This window comes from Vicugna pacos, chromosome 10 (assembly GCF_048564905.1).
Source record: "Vicugna pacos chromosome 10, VicPac4, whole genome shotgun sequence".
Lineage (NCBI taxonomy): Eukaryota > Metazoa > Chordata > Mammalia > Artiodactyla > Camelidae > Vicugna > Vicugna pacos.
In genome coordinates this window covers 33,844,196-33,863,327 of record NC_132996.1, presented here as the reverse complement: position 1 = coordinate 33,863,327, position 19,132 = coordinate 33,844,196, and the positions used below count along the sequence as shown (strand labels likewise).

The window sequence follows — 19,132 nt, the reverse complement described above, 5'->3', positions numbered from 1 at the left end:
ATGAGCTTATTTTCAGGAATTTAAAACTGTATAAAATGCTCCCTTAGGTAAGAACCAGGAATGTAAAGTTTAACAGAACTAATTTGATTGTCAGTAAAAAAAAAAAAATTTGATAGAAATCTTAGTTCTGGCAAATTAGAATAACCAGAAAATCCTCCTGCTATAAACATCCAGATATGCTGAGTTAAAAACCAACAAGAACAGCACAGTAAATGTCCTTGTAAATGTCTAACTGAGAGAGCTACTAATCTGAATAACAGAAACCAAAGCCTGCGCTAAGACTACCCAGATAGTGGTGGGTACAAGCGGGATTCTGTTTTCCATTATTTCAGGGCTGTGAGTTTTAATGCTCACACAGAGACAGAATTAGAAGCCTTAAAGTGCCACTCCCTATGTAAAGTGGGTAAGAAAAAAAAATCCCTAATGGAAAAAAGTCCCACCAATTCAGAAAAGAGTCTAGTCTCTGGACATAAAACTTGCAGCTGGTGGTGGTAGTGGTGATAGAGACTGGATGGGAGAGGCGGAGAAAGTCTCCTTCAAGAAGCTGCCGTTGCATCCACCGGTCTGCATCTCTGGTTGATTGGGTGTTTGACATTTCCCACTTGGCCTGGGAATTCCAGGGGAAGAAATCAGCATAGGCGTTATCCTTAAGTGTGCATATATCCCTGGCATGCCTGGGCAAGTTACATAATATTTTTGACTGACTTATCCTTCATTCCCCTGGTGGGAATTAAATAATAGTAACTAGTCGGTGTTGAATGTTTACTTGTGCCAGCACTTTTCATGCTGAAACTCATTTAATCTTCAGAACAGCCCTGCGTCACGGGTACAGAAATCTGTCAGTGGTGTGAGGCCATGGAAGCTGGTCATAGCTGTCTCCTGGGACTGGTGTGAAAATAAGATGAGGTGCAAAGTGACAGGCCAATAGTCATATGACTCTACCTTGGAAACTGCAATCATCTGCTGTATCCCTCAGGGTTTTCTCACTTCAGGTAGGACACAGACTCTCAAACTCTTCCCTTCCTCTCTTTCTTGTTGTCACCAAAGATAAGAAGCACAAGGTCACTTTTTTTTTAATTGAAGTATAGTCACATAATTACAATGTGTCAATTTCTGGTGTACAGCATAATGTTTCAGTCATACATATACACACATACATATGTTTTCATAATCTTTTTCATTATAGGTTACTACAAGATATTGATTATAGTTCCCAGGACTATATAGAAGAAACTTGTTGTTTATCTATTTTATACATAGCAGTTAATATTTGCAAATCTCGAGCTCCCAATTTATCACTTCCCACCTCCTTTCCCCACCCTGGGAACCATAAGTTTGTTTACTATGTCTGTAAGCTTGTTTCTGTTTTGTAGATAAGCTCATTAGTGTCTTCTTTTTTCTTTTCTTTTTTTTAGATTCCACATATGAGTGATATCATATGACATTTTTCTTTCTCTTTCTGGCTTACTTCACTTAGAATGATCTCCAGGTCCATCCACATTGCTGCAAATGGCATAATTTTCTTCTTTTTTAATGGCTGAGTACTATTCCATTGTATAAATATACTGCAGCTTCTTTATCCAGTCCTCCACCGATGGACATTTGAGTTGGTTCCATATCTTGGCTATTGTATATAGTGCTGCTATGAGCACTGGGGTGCATGTATCTTTTTGAATTAGTGTTCCCTCTGGATATATGCCCAGGAGTGGGATTGCTGGATCATATTGAGGATTTTATTATTGATCCTTGGTGAAGGAAGGGAAAGAAGGCAGAATTTGAGGTGGCTTTGAAAGATGGGTAGGATTTGCTAGGCAGAGTGTGGGAAGAGTTTTGAGCAGAGAAGATAGTAAGCAAAATCTTTACAAAAAGTGTTTTGTGTGTGTGTGAGCAAAATCTTAATGGTAAGAATTATACACTCTAAAGGCCAGTGACAAGTGAATTCTTCCCAGCAATAAAATTGACCCATTCTTTGATATCCATCATGTGTCTGTTGATGAAAATTCAATTAACAGTCAAGTTAAGAAGGAAAAAGGGAGTTTGATTTGAGCCAAATTGAGGGTTATAACCCAGGAGACAGACTCTCAGAAGCTCTGAGAACTGTTTCGCCTGTTAGAAGTCAAGGGCACAGTCATGTACATTTTTGAGACAAAGGATCATGCATCAAAATGATATACCGATACTTTACTTCAAGTTCACCAGAGATACATAGTCCAGAGATCCATAGCACAAAGTGAGCAGTAAGTCACTACGACCGCCTACAGAGTTGGGAAGGAACTTTTGAGAAGTTACATTGCCTCAGAAGAAAGGGGGAAAAATTGATCTTTAAGGTCAGGAAAGCACCCTCATCTCTGAGGTGGTCTGGTTAATATGTAATGCAAACGCACACTGCATGAGAGGGAGGGAAGAAGCCTAAATGGGCAAAGAAAGAGAGAATATTATATTTAAGTTTTCTTGTCCTGCCTTAGAATATAAATTTGATTTCCTTGTGTCCCATCTCCTCCAGGAAGCCTTCCTTGTTAACATCATTCAAGGAGCTTCCTCTATCTTATTGTCTCCAAAAATAGCTTGGCATTCAACTATATTCAATTTGGAAAAAAAGTATACATCACAGTATATTTAAAATACATGTTTTGAATGTAGTCTTTACTCCCCTCTGACTCTGACTTTCCTCAAAGCCAGAATACTTTTTGAATACTCTCATCTCCCAGTGAAGGGACCCAAGAAGTTCTCAATACATAGATTTTGAACTTTTGAATTGCTTTATGAAAATCACAGTTAAGCACAGCAAAGGATATTTCTCCCAAAAGCAAAGGTACACATGGAATTTGCATGTTGCTGCTCTGTGTGGATGAAGCTTTCTGCTCGAGTGTTTAAATAAATATTTTGAGAAGATTCTCAAAACCTTGAAAAGTGAAGATTGTTCTTTACATTCATCCCTGATTTCATGAGAAGCATTTCAAATTCAAGAAGAGATGGATTCTCTTGACTGAATTATCGTAGGTTTTGGATATTAAAAGATCTTAGTTTATAAAATGAGTTTAGAGCTGTTTAAAAATACTTTTACCTGATTCTTTGTCCAGCTGTATGTGTGAGATAAACACATCACTGTATTTGGGGACTTGTTAGGGCAGAGAGAAATATTAATGTGCACTCCAGTGGGAATTCTCTTAGTTACCCTCAGGGCGACTTTCTGCTAAAGAAGTATGTTGTAACAATTTAAGAAATTGTTTTCCAACTAACCTACCTCTATGAGTGTGGGAAATCAACTCAGTTGTGTGGTTTATGATTGGTCAAGTAAGTGGTTTACACAGTGTAACCAAACTAAGCCTATTTATCAGTGCTTTTTGCCTCAGGGCATGCCAAGACCTGGTCATACTGACATATTTACCCCAGAGTGCAGACGACTTGCCTGTGAAGCCTGTTTACAAATGCAATTAAAAAAAATTTTAGCACTATTTTCATTTTAAAATAATTTCATTTTTGGTGTATTAAAGGGAGAGCTTTTAAGTCTTGGAGAGATTTTCCATTCTTCTGTTTCAGAGACAGGACGGTCGCTTAGAGAAGCGCTTTTCAAACTCTTTAGTGTAACGAGCATCACCTGGAGAGTTAGTTAAAACTCAGATTTCTGAACCCCATCCCACTTTCTGATTCAGTAGGTGTGGGTGGGATGGAGAATCTGCATTTCTAATGAGTTCCTGGTGATGCTGCTGCTCTTGGTCCAGGGACCACACTTTGAGAACCACTGCTGAGAAGCCCTGGGACTAGAAAATCCTGGAGTCAGAACTCTGAAGGAAAAGTTTTAATTTCTTGAGTACTTACATTGTGCCAGACACTGTGCAAGTCATTTTCCATCCATTGTGTTTAATGAAGGCAATAACCTTACAAGTTGGGAACGAGTATTCCTATTTTGTAGATCAAGAAACTGAGGCTCAGTAAGTTAAGTTATCCAAGCTCACACAGCTAGTAAGTGGCAGAGTCAGACTTTGAACCTGGGTTTTTCTGTCTCAAGATGCATGCTACTTCTGTTAAAATATGCTTTCTTAAAATCTGAATTAAAGTGCTTCCAGTCCCAGTTCCTTCCTCCTGCAGGAATAATTTCTCTACATCCCTGAACCATGGTTCTTTGACTTCTGCTCAGATCATAGAGGGGCACTCACTACTTCATGAAGGTGGTCTTGTTAGGGACATCTAGAGAGAGCTGGCTTGCTTGGGACCGAGTAGCCTCCCAGGGTCAGACTTTCAGTTTTAAAACCCAGAATGACTAATCACTCTAGGGTGGTTCAAACCATTTCAAATGCTTTATAATGAGCCCACCTTCTTCCCTATATTTTTCCATTTCTACTGTAGTTTTGTTTAATAGGATCTTGTACGTGATAGTACTGCAGATATTTGAAGATGACGATCATTCCACGAGTCACCAGATCGTCTTCATTCTTCTTGACCTTTCCTCACATAACATAGCATATATAGCACTTGCTATGTGTCAGGAAATCTAAATGCTTTATGTATATTAGCTAATTTAATTCTCACAAGAGTCCTATAAGATAGGTACCATTACTATTCCCATTTTACAGAAATGGGAAATGAGGCATAGTTAAGTACCCTGCTCAAGGTCACACAGCTTTTAAGAGGCTAAGCCAGGATTTCAACCTACAGAGTTAACCTCCAGAATCCTTGGTCTTGACCACTATACTTTATTGCCTTCCACTCAGTCAGGAAGGCTTTATTAAATACCTACTCTACACCAAGTAAAAAGATAAAGGAGAGAGACTTGGTCCTTGTCATCATGGAGTGAATGGTCCAGAGGGAGACACATGAACAATAAGTAATTAAAGAAAAAAATACAAATTAGGGTAAGTGCTATGAAGTAAACAGGTGCAAAGATAGAAAATACTGGTGAAGCCATTTCAGTCCATTCAGGAGACAGAAACCACACAGGAGGTTAAACAAGGAAGCTTGACATAAAGAATGATTGGCTGTGATAAACAAGCAGCTCTATGATGTAAACAAACCCTGGTACCCTAGCACTGAGGGAGCGACCCAAAGAAGGACAAACTTGGGAGGGATTCAGCTCTCACTGGAGAAGGTGTGGGTACTAGTCAGCTTGGGCTGTCATAACAAAATGCCAAGATTGGAGGCTTCAATAACGGGAATGTATTTCTCACAGTTCTGGAGGTCGGGAAGTCCAAGATCAGTGTGTCTACTGATTAGGTCATCTGGCGAGGGCTTTCTTCCAGGCTTGCAGATTGCCACCTTCAGGCTGGGTCCTGAGGGAGAAGAAAGCAAGCTTTCTGATAAGGCCCTAATCCCACCATGAGGGACCCACCCCCATGACCTCATCTAACCCTAATTACCTCCCAAAGGCCCCATCCCCACATACTATCCCACTGGGGTTCACGGCTTAATTTATACATTTGGGAGGAAGATACTTCAGTCCCCAGCAGTGTGGTGCTGCCGTGGGACAGCAGAGCAGCTGGCTGATCTGGGCAGGTCGGGCTGGTCTAGAGTCACTGGACAGCAATCGCCCACCCTTTGGAATGCAGGCCATCAGTGCGGGTGGTCTGGGGCCCTGGGTCCTGGCTTGGGCCGGAGGCTTTTAGAGCCCATGAGCTGCATGGACTTTGAATTTTGTGGAAAGGTTATCTACAAGCCGTGGCTGCTGAGTTACAGAGGGACATGGTTCTAGGCTGTGGCTGGGGCAGGCTCCAGCATATGGCCTCACACCTACTCCTCTGAGCCCCAAAATGGCAAGAAAGCTTCTTCCTCCTGCAATGTCTCTCCTGTGTGTGGGATTAAGAAAGCTTTAACATCTTGCTCACTTCAGGAGACATACTTAAAGGCATTCTGCTGTTCAGCACAGAACATGTACTGAAAGGTGAATTCAGACCTGAGAGGCCGTAAATTGATTACAAACAGTTGAGTGCCAAGTTTTTTTTTTAAGTTATTTTTTATACATATATAATTAAAAATAGAAATTTTATTTATATAATTAAAAATAAAAATATAATTAAAATAATACAAATCCAAAGTTTTTCCGGGATTTGCAGATTCTAACTAATATATAAAAAATAGATAAACAACAAGTTTATACTGTCGAGCACAGGGAACTATATTCAATACCTTGTAACAACCTATAATGAAAAAGAATAAGCAGAGGAATATATATGTATAACTGAATCACTATGCAACACATCAGAATTAACGAAACACTGTAAATCAGCTATACTTCAATAAAACATACAAATAAATGAATGAATATTTTTGATAAGCTCTAGTAGTTATTCCATGGTATCTTTGGGATTCTCCGTGTATAGTGTCACAGGTGATGGATAATTTATTCAGCTGTTAATGGACACTTCAGGATTTGATTTTATAAAAATTCTGCCAGGAAGATTCCTGTACATATGTGACTGAAGTTTTATAGATATAAACTGTATCTTGGCTGCTGTAAATAATGCTGCAATGAACATTGGGGTGCATGTATCTTTTTGAATTAGTGCTTTTTTTTTTTTTTGATATATACCCAGGAGTAGAATTGCTGGATCACATGGTAGTACTATGTTTAGTTTTTTGAGGAATGTCCATTGTTTTGGTATTTATCAAATTTATCTGCAGTGAGAAACTGCTTCAGTTTGTACCCCACCTTCCATCAAAAGTGGATGAGAGTATTAATTTCTTCACATCCCTACAGCAACAGAGAAGACTTGTACCAGTTTGGTAAGTGAAAAAAATGTTTTCTTAACATTTTGAATTCTTTGAATATACATGTATTAAAGCATATTTCCACATGTTTATCATCTTTTAAATTTGCTTTTCTATAAACTCTTTTTATCATTTGCACACTTTTCTTTTGGGCTATTCTTTTTTTTCATATACATTTATATCAGTTCTATTGAAGTTAAGGAAAAGAGCTCTTTGACAAATATGTTTTAAGTTTGTTTTCCCTGTTTTGGAACTTAGCCTTTCATTTACCTTTCAGGTTTTGTTGTTGTTGCTTTCCTTTTTTTTTTTTTTTTATACCAGAGTTAAATTGCTTCTTAGACACATTTACTAACTTTTTCTTTTATAGCTTCTGGATTTTATAGCCTTCTCAGAAAAGTCTCTTTCTTAGGTTAGTATTTAATTAACCATCTTTTAAACATATTTTATGATTTTTTTTACAGTTAATATTTGATCAATCTGGAATTGACCTGGGTATGAGGCATGAAATAGGAACCCAGCTGTGTCCTTATCTCTGTAGGCACTGACTATTTGTGCCATCACTGTTTATTTTTATTTTACTTACCAAACTTTTTTCCCAGTTATTTGAAATCTCACCTTTCCAACTTTACAGTATAGAAAATTCCCTTGTGCTTTAGAGTCCATCTCTTATTTTTCTTTGGTTTCATCATTTCTTCTCATATCAAATTGTTTTATTAACTGAAGTTTCATAATGTTTTGGTATCAGACCTAGAAGTGGACATATTTTGGACGGGGTAGGAAGTGAAGGTCTTGCTGATGGGTGACATTTAGGCTGACATTTGAAGAATAAGAAGTAACCAGCTTTAAAGGGAACCCTCCTACATTGTTGGTGGGAATGTAGTTTGGTGCAGCTGTTACGGAAAACAGTATGCAGATTCCTTAAAAAAACAGAAAATAGACTTACCCTATGATCTAGCAATCCCATTCCTGGGTATATCTCTGGAAGAAACTCTAATTTGAAAAGATACATGCACCCCAATGTTCACAGCAGCATTATTTACAATAGCCAAGACATGGGTGCAATCTAAATGTTCATCAACAGATAACTGGATAAAGGAGTTGTGGTATATAAACACACAATAGAATACTACTCAGTCATAAAAAAGAATAAAATAATGCCATTTGCAGCAACGTGGATGGACCTGGAGATCATCGTACTAAGTGAAGTAAGCCAGAAAGAGAAAGAAAAATACCATATGATATCACTTATATGTGGAATCTAAAAAAGGACACAAATGAACTTATTTACAAGACAGAAACAAATTCACAAACATGGAAAACAAACTTATGGTTACCAGGGGAGGAAAGAGGGTAGAAAGGGATAAATTGGGAGTTTTAAGATTTGCAGATACTAACTACTATAGATAAAATAGATAAAAAACAAATTTCTTCTGTAGAGCACGGGGAACTATATTCAATACCTTTTAATAGCCTATAATGAAAAAGAATATGAAAGGAATACATGTATATATATGAATTTATAACTGAATCACTATGCTGTACACCAGAAATTAACACAACAGTATAAACAGACTGTACTTTAAAAAAAAGAAAAGAAGTAACCAGCTTCACAGAGATGGAGGCAGGAACATTTCAAGGAGAGGCAGCTACATATCCAAAGGTTGGGAGGCAGAAAACAGCTTGATTTATTTGAAGAAGCTTAAAAAAAAAAAAGACCAGTGTGGTGAGCACAGCTAATGCAGGAGAGAGGGATGTGGGATGGGGCTAGACAGATCGGCGAGGTTTTGTCGGGAAAGCTTGGTTTTGTCCTCGGTACAAAAGGAAGCACTTAATGGATTTGAAGCAGGGAAGCGACCTGCTCCAGTTTCTTGGAGGATGAGATTGTCACTCCAGCTGTTATGATGGGAAGGAAGAAAACAAAAGTTGCAGTGAGGACGTGTTGCCTCCTCCTCGTCCAAGTAGCTTCCTCTTGTTATATTCTAGGCGAGCATCTTATTTATTCCCTCTTTGGGATAGTTTCTTTTTTATTCCTTTTTGTATTCTTAGTGACAACATGGAGTCTAGCAAACTGCCTGCCATAAGCAAATCGTGAATGAATGAATAGGTAATCACTTTCAATCTTCACCATGGCTCTGTGACATGAGAGTTTTAAGCTACTTACACCTTTAAAAATATAATTAAACATCTGAGTAGCGATAGGTGGGTTACAACATTGGTGAGCTATGATCCAGAGGCCAGATGAAAGGGGAACTCTGAAAGAGCTGGGGGAGAGAGCCCCCTGTCCCACGGTTGCTGGCGAACTCCAGGGCTGTGTGAGCAAGACCCCAGCAGAGGGCAGCAGAGCGCGGCACTGGACTGGGGATCCTCCCGACTGGCAGGGGCGGGGCTGAGGTGGGGTGGGGGCGGGGCTGGGCAGCGGGCTGGGCAGCCGGCCAGGCAGCTAGAGCTAGAGCTAGACTAGGGCTTGAGGAGCAGGTGACCTTCCGGTCCTTAGCTGGAGTCTAAAGTGCCCTGGTGGAGAGCGTGAGGCCTGCTTTCTCTTTGTGTTTAGTTAGGGTGTGCGCTTCTTACCACGCAGAGTATAATGAAGCTGTTTACTGTGGGCCCCTTGCTGTTGGGAAAGGCGGCGTCTCCCGGAGCAGTGACGGGGGGAGGGGAGCGGCGGCGGCACAGAGGACGGGCCCTGAGGTGAAATGGTGAGCGCAGGTGGGAATTTTGGCCTTGGCTGCAAAGCAGCAGGTTTCCTGGAGGCTGTTCTGCAGCGCAGGGAATGGGGCGGTGTCCCTCAGTCACAGCCAGGCGGGAGCTGGGAAGGCTCAAAGGCAGACAGCGCTCTGGGGAAAACTTCAGGTAATTATTGGCTCCACGACGTACGTTGCCAGAAATAACTTTGAACGTTTCTTATGCTCTCTGAATTGTTTTCCTTTCTGTTCTTTGTTAGTATAATTGTTTTTAAGATTTCGAACGTCTCGTGTGTGTTTAGGGGAAAAAGATTTTGCCCGCACGTTGGCCAGAGGGTCAAAGGTGGGCCACAGTGCCGCCTAGTGGCCACCAAGATGGTAGCAGCAGAGATCAGAGTGAAAGGCCCCAAACAGAAGCGAGACAATCTGGATACTTCGTCTCCTCAGCTATACACAGACTCAATCCCCATGCACACACTTACACACAATCACCCAGCGTATATACTCTTTTAAAATTTTTACAGTTTTATTGAGAGACGATTGACACACAGCATGTATAAGTTTAAGGTGCACAGCATAATGATTTGATTTATATATGTTGTGAGACAACGAGCAAACATACATACACTTAAATACCCGCATCTCACACACATGCTCACACCGGCACATCGCATACACATCACACACACTCACACACACACACTTCACACACACTACACACACACACTTCACACACACTTCACACACACTCACACACACACACTTCACACACACTGATATATCACACATACACACCTTGACACACCCAACCCAACACACCTGCACCCAGTGATAAAGGGGTTTTGTAGTGAATGTTACAGTTGCCTCTCCAGCTGCCATCCCACTGTGTATAACAACCATGTGGTTTAAGTCCAGGTCAAATCAGCTTTTGGTTACCAGGGTAGCTTCCAGCTGGCCTAAATCATCAACATAACCCCAGCCCCCTGGGCATTCCCTTGGCCTCTGCCATGGCTTTGGGAGTGGACATATAACAATATCCATCCATCAGATGTGAAGGAGGAAACATGTCTCCCGGCAGCTGCCTGCAGCCATCCAGCTACCCCAGGAAAAGGCCAGTTTGGAAAAAGCTGATGGGAGGGGGAGGGGAGAGACTCACAGACAAACAGAGATGTAGCCCCCCAAATACTGGGATCCTCTAAACAACCCTTGCTAGAAGCCCACCCTGCCTCTGAACTTTAGATTTCATGAACCGTTAAGTTGCCCTGGTGTTTAAGGCCTTCAGGTTGGGTTTTCAGTTTCTTATATCAGAAAACCTCGGAACAGATCAACTCCTCCCAGGAAGTCGTCTGTGGAAGGCCTCGCAGGGTCCAGCTTTAATAGGAGGACTGTTCTTTCCTATCCCTCCTTCGGCCTCTTGGTCCTCAAGAGGACTGACCTGGCAGAGTTCTTGGGGCTTCTCATGGGTAGCAGAGAAGAGAAGAGTATTTAAAACCAAGACCAATTGTAGCTTCTTTGTCTTGGAAGGAAAATGACACAATTCCAATCTGTGCAGGGGTAAATCTCTAAATGCATCTTAGTCCTGGCAGAAGCTGAGATGAGTTTCAAGCCAAGAATTCTGTATTTCGAAGGACTGACACCGGAGACTTTGTATATGTAATTGGGCCTTCCCTATGTGTAGATTCAACCAACTGTTGGATTCCCACATTGGATGAATCCATGGAGGCGAAGCCTGTGGATATGGAGGGCCAACTGTGTTCATTGTACTGCACCAGTTTATATGAATGACTTGAGCATTCATGGATTTTGGTGTCTGCGGGAGCTTCTGGAACTGATTCTCCATGGATGCTGAGGGACAACTGTGTACATAGTCATTTAATCCCTCTAGCCACCCTAAGAGGTGAGTATCACCTACCCTACTTGACAGATAATGAGTGAGGCTCAGAGAGGGTATCCCCTGCTCAGGCTCAGACAGCTGCATGGGGTTGCTCTGGGCTTCCCACCCAGGGCTCTTTGGCCCTAAAGCTCACAGTCTCCTTTCCAGGGTAGCACATACCCACCCCACCCAAGGCTGCCTCCTGTTTGTGTCAGTCTTGGGGGGCCTCTTGGGGAGGGGGCTGTGAAGAGGGAGGAGGGAAGTATCCTCCTATGTTTATTTAATGGAATGGGGAGGATAGAGAGCCTCTTACACTAGGGTTCTCATTGTGCTGGGAAGGTCACCGAAATGGACCACGAAAAACCAGCCTCTGCCAGGGAGGCTGTATGGTGTGGTGGCTGGGCAGAGACTCAGGGCCCAACTGGACCTGGGTTCAGGTCTCAGCACCACTGATGTGTTAGCTCTGTGACCTCTGGCAAGTTACTTAACCCATTGAAGCCTGATCATAATGAGACCTACGCCCCAGGGTCTTCATGTGGGTTGAATAAGAGACCACAAGAAAAGCACTTAGCACAGGGCTTGCCTCCCCACCACCCCACGACAGTAGCTGTTATCATCCTAGATTAAATGACAGACCGCTGCAGGATTGGACAGATCTTCTAAAGGCCCCTTCTAATCCAAAATTTAATGCTCAAACACTGTATAATGTAGAGGAGGCAGCTTATGCACAATGCTTTTTTTTTTAGTTAAGAAAAGTTTTCATAAGAAAAACTAAGGACTGAATAAATTATTTTTTCTCAAAAAAATTAAGAAAAGTTTTCATTGTGGTAAGATATACGTAACAAAATCTGCCATTGTCCATCTTAACTATTTTTAAGTGTGCAGGTCACTAGTGTTAAATACCTTCACACTGTTGCACAACCAATCTCCGGAATTCTTTTCATCTTGCAGAACTCTCCATTCTCCACCCGCCACCTCCTGAATCACCATTCTACTTCCTGTCTCTATGACTTTGATTACTCTAGGGAAGTGGAATCACACAGAATGTGTCTTTTTGTGACTGGCTTATTTCACTTAGCATAATGTCCTTAAGGTTCATCCATGTTGCAGCATGTTTGAAATTTCCTTCCTTTTCAAGGTGGGATAATACTCCCCTGTATTTATGCACCACATTTTGTTTATCCATTCAGACATCAGTGGACACTTGAGTTGCCTCCACCTTTCGGCTATTGTGAGTAATACTGCTATGAACACAGGTGTACAAATATCTCCTCAAGACCCTTCTTTCAGTTCTTTGGTATATATACCCAGAAGTGGGATTGCTGGATCGTATGGTAATTCTACTTATAACTTTTTGAGGAACCATGATACTGATACATGATAGTGGTTGTCCCAGCCACTACTCAGCCTTCGTTCCATTTGCCTTCCAGTGGACTGTTCCAGTACTGCCAAGACTGGAAAGCTAACAACGACATTTCCCAGCCGCCGGCAGTCAGGTAATTAAGGCTTGACCATCAGAGGCACTTGGGGGAGAGGCGCGTGGGCGGGCAGGGGCCATGCTTCTGCTGCCCCTGCTCTTTCTGCTGGCTCTGCAGTTGAGGGGCTGACGGAGCTGTGTCTGGTGGCACGAGCAGACATCCTGGTGTCCTGTCACTAGCCTCGTGGATGTTGGGAGGCCAGGATCATCCCTTTTGCTGGTGACCTGGTGTGGTGGCAGGAGCGGTGCTGGTTCTGGAGCGAGCAGCTTCCTTGGTGGCCCAGGTCTTCTTTGGGAAGCTTTTCTGAAAGCTCAACCTAAAGTCTTTCCTAAATTCCCCCTGTTAGTTCTGGTAGATGCTTAATATCCTGTCATAAATCCCTCCTTGCTTACTTTAGCTGGAGTGGATTTTGTTCTCTTCAACTAACCAACACAAATAGGATGGAGAGACTTTTATTGCCAGATTCTTCTTAGAGAAAGTACTGTGTGTGTGTTTTGCAAGGATAAGTTGGTAAGTCCCTGGAGAGAGGGTAGTTCCCCTTCCCCGCTACCCTCACTCTCTCCCCCAACCCTGGGCCTAGGTGTTACCTGAAACTAAGTTGCTTCCGAAAAAGGGGAGGAAAGAGACAAAAATGTGGAGAGAAGGCAGAAGGACTCAGTGAATGGCTGAAGGCCAGGAGCCACTCCCCCATATTCTGTAAAACCTGTATGTCTCAATGCTTGGTGTGATCCCATTTTTCTGTTGTGGAAATCCAGGGAGTGACTGAATTTCATGTTGGGGAGAATGTTGTGTGGGGACTGAAGTGGTGTGTGAGGAGGCTAGAATTTTGAGAGATAAAAGGGCCAGGAGACCGGGGTCCCCACAGGGGATCAGCAGAAATCCTAGAGAGGGTGTGGAGTGCCGCAGTCCATGGGACTCAGAAGTCCAGGCCACCTCCCGTGGACATCAAAGAGCAGAGACCCTCAGCGGATGTCTGGAGTACACGGGAGTGCTTTTAGGACTGGTTCCCCTGTGCGTGGTCCTTTACCTTACAGCTTGGTCTCTCTCCCCCATGAAGTCTCAGAATGCTTAAGCACCTCAGTCCTTCAGAGCATCCGTCACTTCCTCATCTATATTTACGTGCATTTTTGTTTGTTTGTGTACCTTCTCTGTGAGACCCTTAGCTTCTGGAAGGCCTGTCTCTGAAGTCATTACATGCACAGTGTTGTGTGCATGGGCTTGTGTGTATTTTCTGGGGAGACTACCTGGAGTTTTAATCACATTCCAAAAGGGGCCCAGGATCTAGAAAGTGTTCAGAAGCTGCATGAGGAGGTCTTTTGGGGACATCTGGACACTGTCTCTTTACTACTATTCAAAAAAGAATCATCTTTCAAAAGTCAAATCCATCTCATCCTCATGCTTCCGCTGAGTGTGAGCGCCCTTGGAGATCTAAGTCTCACGGGCTACACAGGAAACCTTCAAGATGCTGTCAGATAGGGGCTCAGCCAAGCAGTGGGTATTTATTACCTCTTGCCCAGGACGCCTTGCCCTGCACTCAGAGAGGTTTACAAGCCAAGATGACACCAGGCGAGTCCCACTGTGGGTGGGATCCACGGCTATTGTGGGCTTTCCAGCTGTTGTCTCTTAAGCTATAAATATTTATCAAATGAGTGTGGGGATGTCAGTCTCCGAACAGTGTCTGGAGCAGTGTGTATGTTGGGAGGGAGTGTGTGGTGTGCAGGAGAGCGAGAGCCCCCTGGAAGCTGGCATGTGGTATTGATGCTTCAATTAAAGGCTGAAGGTGATAAAAAAAAAAAAAAACCCATCACAAGTCAGTGTCTCTGCAGCCCAGGCCTGGGAGGGGTTGGGGGGTGAGCTCCATCCTAACCTGCACATCTCAGCCCAGAAACTGCAGACAAACATCAGTGAAGCAAAGCTGACAACTGCTGAGTTTATAGACTTTCTAAAGTTCTCATATTTGTGTCTTAAATGAATCCAGCAACACTTCCATTTGGCTGACAACTTTACATGTGTGGGTGTGTGGTTCAGTGAGGGAGAAAGTAAGACTGGAGAGGCATTTTATGGTTTTTAACTCAGAGCGATCGGTTGTTAAAATGAAATGGCTTCACTCTCAGTTGTAGTGAAAGAGCCGAGATCCTGGCACTTCCCAAGGTAAGATCACCTCTGAGTCCTTGCAAAAGGGTGGCACCTCACTCAAAGATACGTCAGAGTTGAAGCCAAGGGGGCCAGGAGGAGTAGACACTGGAGGGAGACTTTGAGGAAAGCTGTCCCTGTGCTGAGTCTTTCCACTCCAACTCTCGAAGGGGTTCTGGAAGGCTTGAGCATTTTCTACTCTCAGGAAGCACACAGCTCTCACTCCAGAACCATGCACACCGGCCATAGTCTCACTAGCAAAGGGAGGCCCCCACTCCTTCCTCTGGACACCCATGAGCTAGTATCTGAGCACTGGGGCCACTGCCCCCTGTGCTGCAGAAAAAGTAAACACCATGGAAGACTCATCGACAGAAATAGTGGAAGGGACGAGAGCTTAGCTCGTTCCTGACTCCTGCCCTCCTAATCTTGCTTTTGTGCGTCATACTGGTAGAACCTAACTCCTGTCCAGACCATTGCCTGCAAGGAAGTCTGGGAAATGTAGTTTTATCTTCAGCTTTTGTGGTGCAGGCAGCACTAGAAGGAGGTTGGAATGGGTGTTGAGCGTCAGTTCACCTTATGTAACACATTCTTACTCACAGTCCAAGGCCTGTATCAGATGCTGCCTCCTTTCAGAGACTCTTCTCCCACTGTCCTCCCTCCTCCCGTGGAAAACTTTCTCCTCTGTGTTTCCACACTTTTATGTATTACAAGGTGACATGTCAGTCTCCTTTGTTAAATTGAAAGTTTCTTGAGGGCAGGGATTTTTTTTTTCTTTTTATTATGGTATGGTTGATATACAATCATATTAGTTTCAGGTGTACAACATAGTGGTTCCGTATTTTTATAGATTATACTCCATTTAAAGTTATTATAAAATATTGGGTATATTTCCCTTTGCTATATGTTATATCCTTGTAGCTTATTTATTCTATATATAGTGGTTTGTGTCCTTAATCCCCTCCTTCTGTCCTGCCCCTTCCACCTCCCCTCTCCCAACTGGTAATCATTGGTTTGTTCTCTGTATCTATGCGTCAGTTTCTGTTTTGTTATATTCATTTGTTTTATTTTTTAGAGTTCACATATAAATGATAAAATACAGTATTTGTCTTTCTCTGTCTGATTTATTTCACTTAGCATAGTACCCTCCAAATCTATCCATGTTGTTGCAAATGGCAAAATTTCATTCTCTGTCATGGCTGAGTAGCATTTTATTGTATGTATATATGAATTTATCTATTTTTATGTATATACCCCATTTTCTTTATCTGTTTGTCTGTTGATGAGATTAGGTTGCTTAGGGTGCTTCCATCTCCTGGCTGCTATAAGTAATGCTGCTGTGAACATTGGGGTGCATGTATCTTTTTGAATTAGGGTTTCTGTTTTCTTCAGAGAGATATCCAGGAGTGGGATTGCTGGGTCATATGGTAGTTCTATTTTTAGTTTTTTGAGAACCTCCATACTGTTTTGCACAGTGGCTGCACCCATTTACATCCCCACCAGCAGTGTAGGAGGGTTCCCTTTTCTCCACATCCTGGTCAGCATTTGTGATTTGTGGTCTTTTGATGATAGCCGTTCTGGCAAGTGTGAGGTAATATCTCGTTGTGGTTCTGATTTGCATTTCTCTGGTGATTAGTGACATTGAGCATCTTTTCATGTGCCTGTTGACCATCTGTATGTATTCTTTGGAAGAATGTCTATTCAGATCTTCTACCCATTTTTTAATTGAGTTTTTTTAATATTGACTTACATGACCTATTTTTGTATTTTGAATAGTAACCCCTTATTGGTCATATTACTGCAAGTATTTTCTCATTCAGTAGATCGTCTTTTTGTTTTGTCAATGATTTCCTTTTCTGTGCAAAAGCTTTTAAGTTCAATTAGGTCCCATTTATTTGTTTTTGCTTTTGTTTCCTTTGCCTTAGGAGACTGATCCAAAAAAATATTGCTATTATTTATGTCAAAGAGTGTTCTGCCTATATTTTTTTCTAAGAGTTTTATGGGCTTACATTTGGATGTTTAACCCATTTTGAGTTTATTTTTGTATATAGTGTGAGAAGATGTTTTAATTTCATTCATTACATGGAGTTGTCCAGTTTTCCCAGCACCATTTATTGACGAGACTGTCCTTTCCTCATTGTATATTCTTGCCTCCTTTGTCTTGGATTAATTGAGTGTAAGTGCATGGATTTATTTCTGGACTCTCTAGCCTGTTGCATTGATCTATGTGTCTGTTTTTGTGCCACTACCATACAGTTTTTGTGACTGTAGCTTTGTAGTATAATCTGAAGTCAGAAGCATGATACTTCCAGCTTTGTTCTTCTTTCTCAAGATGGTTTTGGCTATTCAGGGTCTTTTGTGTTTCTATGCAAATTTTAAAATTATTTGTCCTGGTTCTGTGAAAAATGCCATTGGTATTTTGATATGAACTTCATTGAATTTGTAGATTGCCTTGGGTAGTATTTTAACAGTATTAATTCTTCCAAAAATGAGCATGGTATGTCTTTCCATATGTTGATGTCATCTTCAGTTTCTTTCATCAGCATCTCATAGTTTTCTGAGTATTCATTTTTTTACCTCCTTAGATTTATTCCTAGGTATTTTATTCTTTTTGATGTGATTGTAAATGGGATTGTTTCCTTAATTTCTCTTTCTGATAGTTCATTGTTAGTGTATATAAATGTGACAGATTTCTATATATTAATTTTGTTTCCTTCATCTTACCGAATTCATTGATAAGCTCTAGTAGTTTTCTGGTAGCATCTTTAGGATTTTCTATGTATAGTATCATGTCATCTGCAAGCAGTGACACTTTTACTTCTTCTTTTCCGATTTGGATTCCTCCCATTTCTTTTTCTGATTTCTGTGGCTAGGACTTCCCATACTATGTTGAATACAAGTGGCAAGAGTGGGCATCCTTGTTTTGTTCCTGCTCTTATAGGAAATTCTTTCAGTTTTTCACCATTGAGTATGATATTAGCTGTGGGCTTATTGTATATGACCTTTATTATGTTGAGGTATGTTCCCTCTACACCCACTTTGTGGAGAGCTTTTGTCATAAATGGATATTGAATGTTGTCAAAAGCTTTTTCTGCACCTATTGAGATGATCAAATGATTTTTATTCTTCAATTTGTTAATGTGATGTATCACATTGATTGATTTGCAGCTGATGGCAAGGGTTTCATATGACTCATTTCTAAGTTTCTTATGGCTATACAGAGCCAGATAGGTAATAACTGTGGTAGTTTTAGAATATGCTCACAAGTTCTTTCTTTTCTCTTCAAAAAGTGGAGTCTTATTCTTTTCCTTTTAAGTCAGGGCTAAGCTTTCTATTAGAAAATGAATAGAATGTGGCAGAAGTGATGTGTGACTTCTGAGACTAGGTCATAAAAGACGTGACCTTATCACTCTTGGACACTCCAGCAGCCCTATGGAGAGGACTACATGGCAAGGAACGGAGAAGCCTCCTGCCAACAACCAGCACTAACTTGCCAGGCATTTTCTTCTCCTAGGAGGGGAACTCCCATCCGACCTGGGAGAACATTCAAGGCTGTTGCTTCCCCTGATCCATTACAGTGATTAAAAACCACATCCTGTTGACTTATCTATATTTCCCATGAGTTAAGTCTTGGTGGACAAAATAGAACTGAGGCTGGGAGTTCTCTGTTTTCATTCAGAGTTGCTGGTTGGTTTTGGCCAAGCCTGATTAATCCTGTTGAGAAAGGTGAGGACCGACATCAGTAGGTCAGAATCCCCTCACCTCTCCTTGTTGAAGAGGAGCTTGTGGTCCTGATGAACCCCAGGTATTTTGGCATGTCTCTCAGCAGAAGAAGGAGAACCTATCAAGGAGGGGTCTTCCAGACCCCAGACTACCCTGGTGCACTGCATGCACCTGAGTGGTCTGGAAAGGCTCTTCCACACAGCCGAGACAGAAGGGTTGTTACCCAGCAGCAATGCAAAAGCGTTAAGACTTGCCCTTCAAGCAATGCCTCCAACAGGAGAGGCCACCATCTCTCAGCTTCCTGCGGCAGCTGGGGGTAAATGAGCATCTGGCCTCAAGCAAACCAGCTGAGGGTAAAAATCTGCTTCTGTAAGAGGGCAGGGCCTTGGCAATCCTTGGCCTGCTCCCCCCGTGCTGAAATCCTACTCTTTTCTTTCTCAGTTACATAGTCAGTACATTTTCATTGTAAAATAAAGTTCAAACAACACAGTTATATGGAGTAAAAAAGCGAATGTCCTCCTTTGTAACTTATCTTCAGTTTCATT

At 41.9% G+C, this 19,132-nt stretch overlaps 1 protein-coding gene across 7 annotated transcripts in view; it reads left to right on the top strand.

The window, feature by feature from the left end:
- The first annotated feature begins 9,129 nt into the window (after nucleotides 1-9,129).
- Nucleotides 9,130-19,132, top strand: part of IRAG1 (inositol 1,4,5-triphosphate receptor associated 1) — a 174,193-nt gene continuing 164,190 nt past the window's right edge. For 2 of the 7 annotated variants that reach the window (XM_072969497.1, XM_072969500.1), the window contains exons 1-3: nucleotides 9,130-9,398; nucleotides 11,062-11,280; nucleotides 12,687-12,752. In XM_072969497.1, the coding sequence (XP_072825598.1) occupies nucleotides 11,226-11,280; nucleotides 12,687-12,752 (121 nt within the window). In that variant the 5' untranslated portion in view covers nucleotides 9,130-9,398; nucleotides 11,062-11,225. The remainder of the gene's footprint in view (nucleotides 9,399-11,061; nucleotides 11,281-12,686; nucleotides 12,753-19,132) is intronic. The other 5 variants (XM_072969499.1, XM_072969498.1, XM_072969491.1 and 2 more) reach the window with 3 other exon arrangements.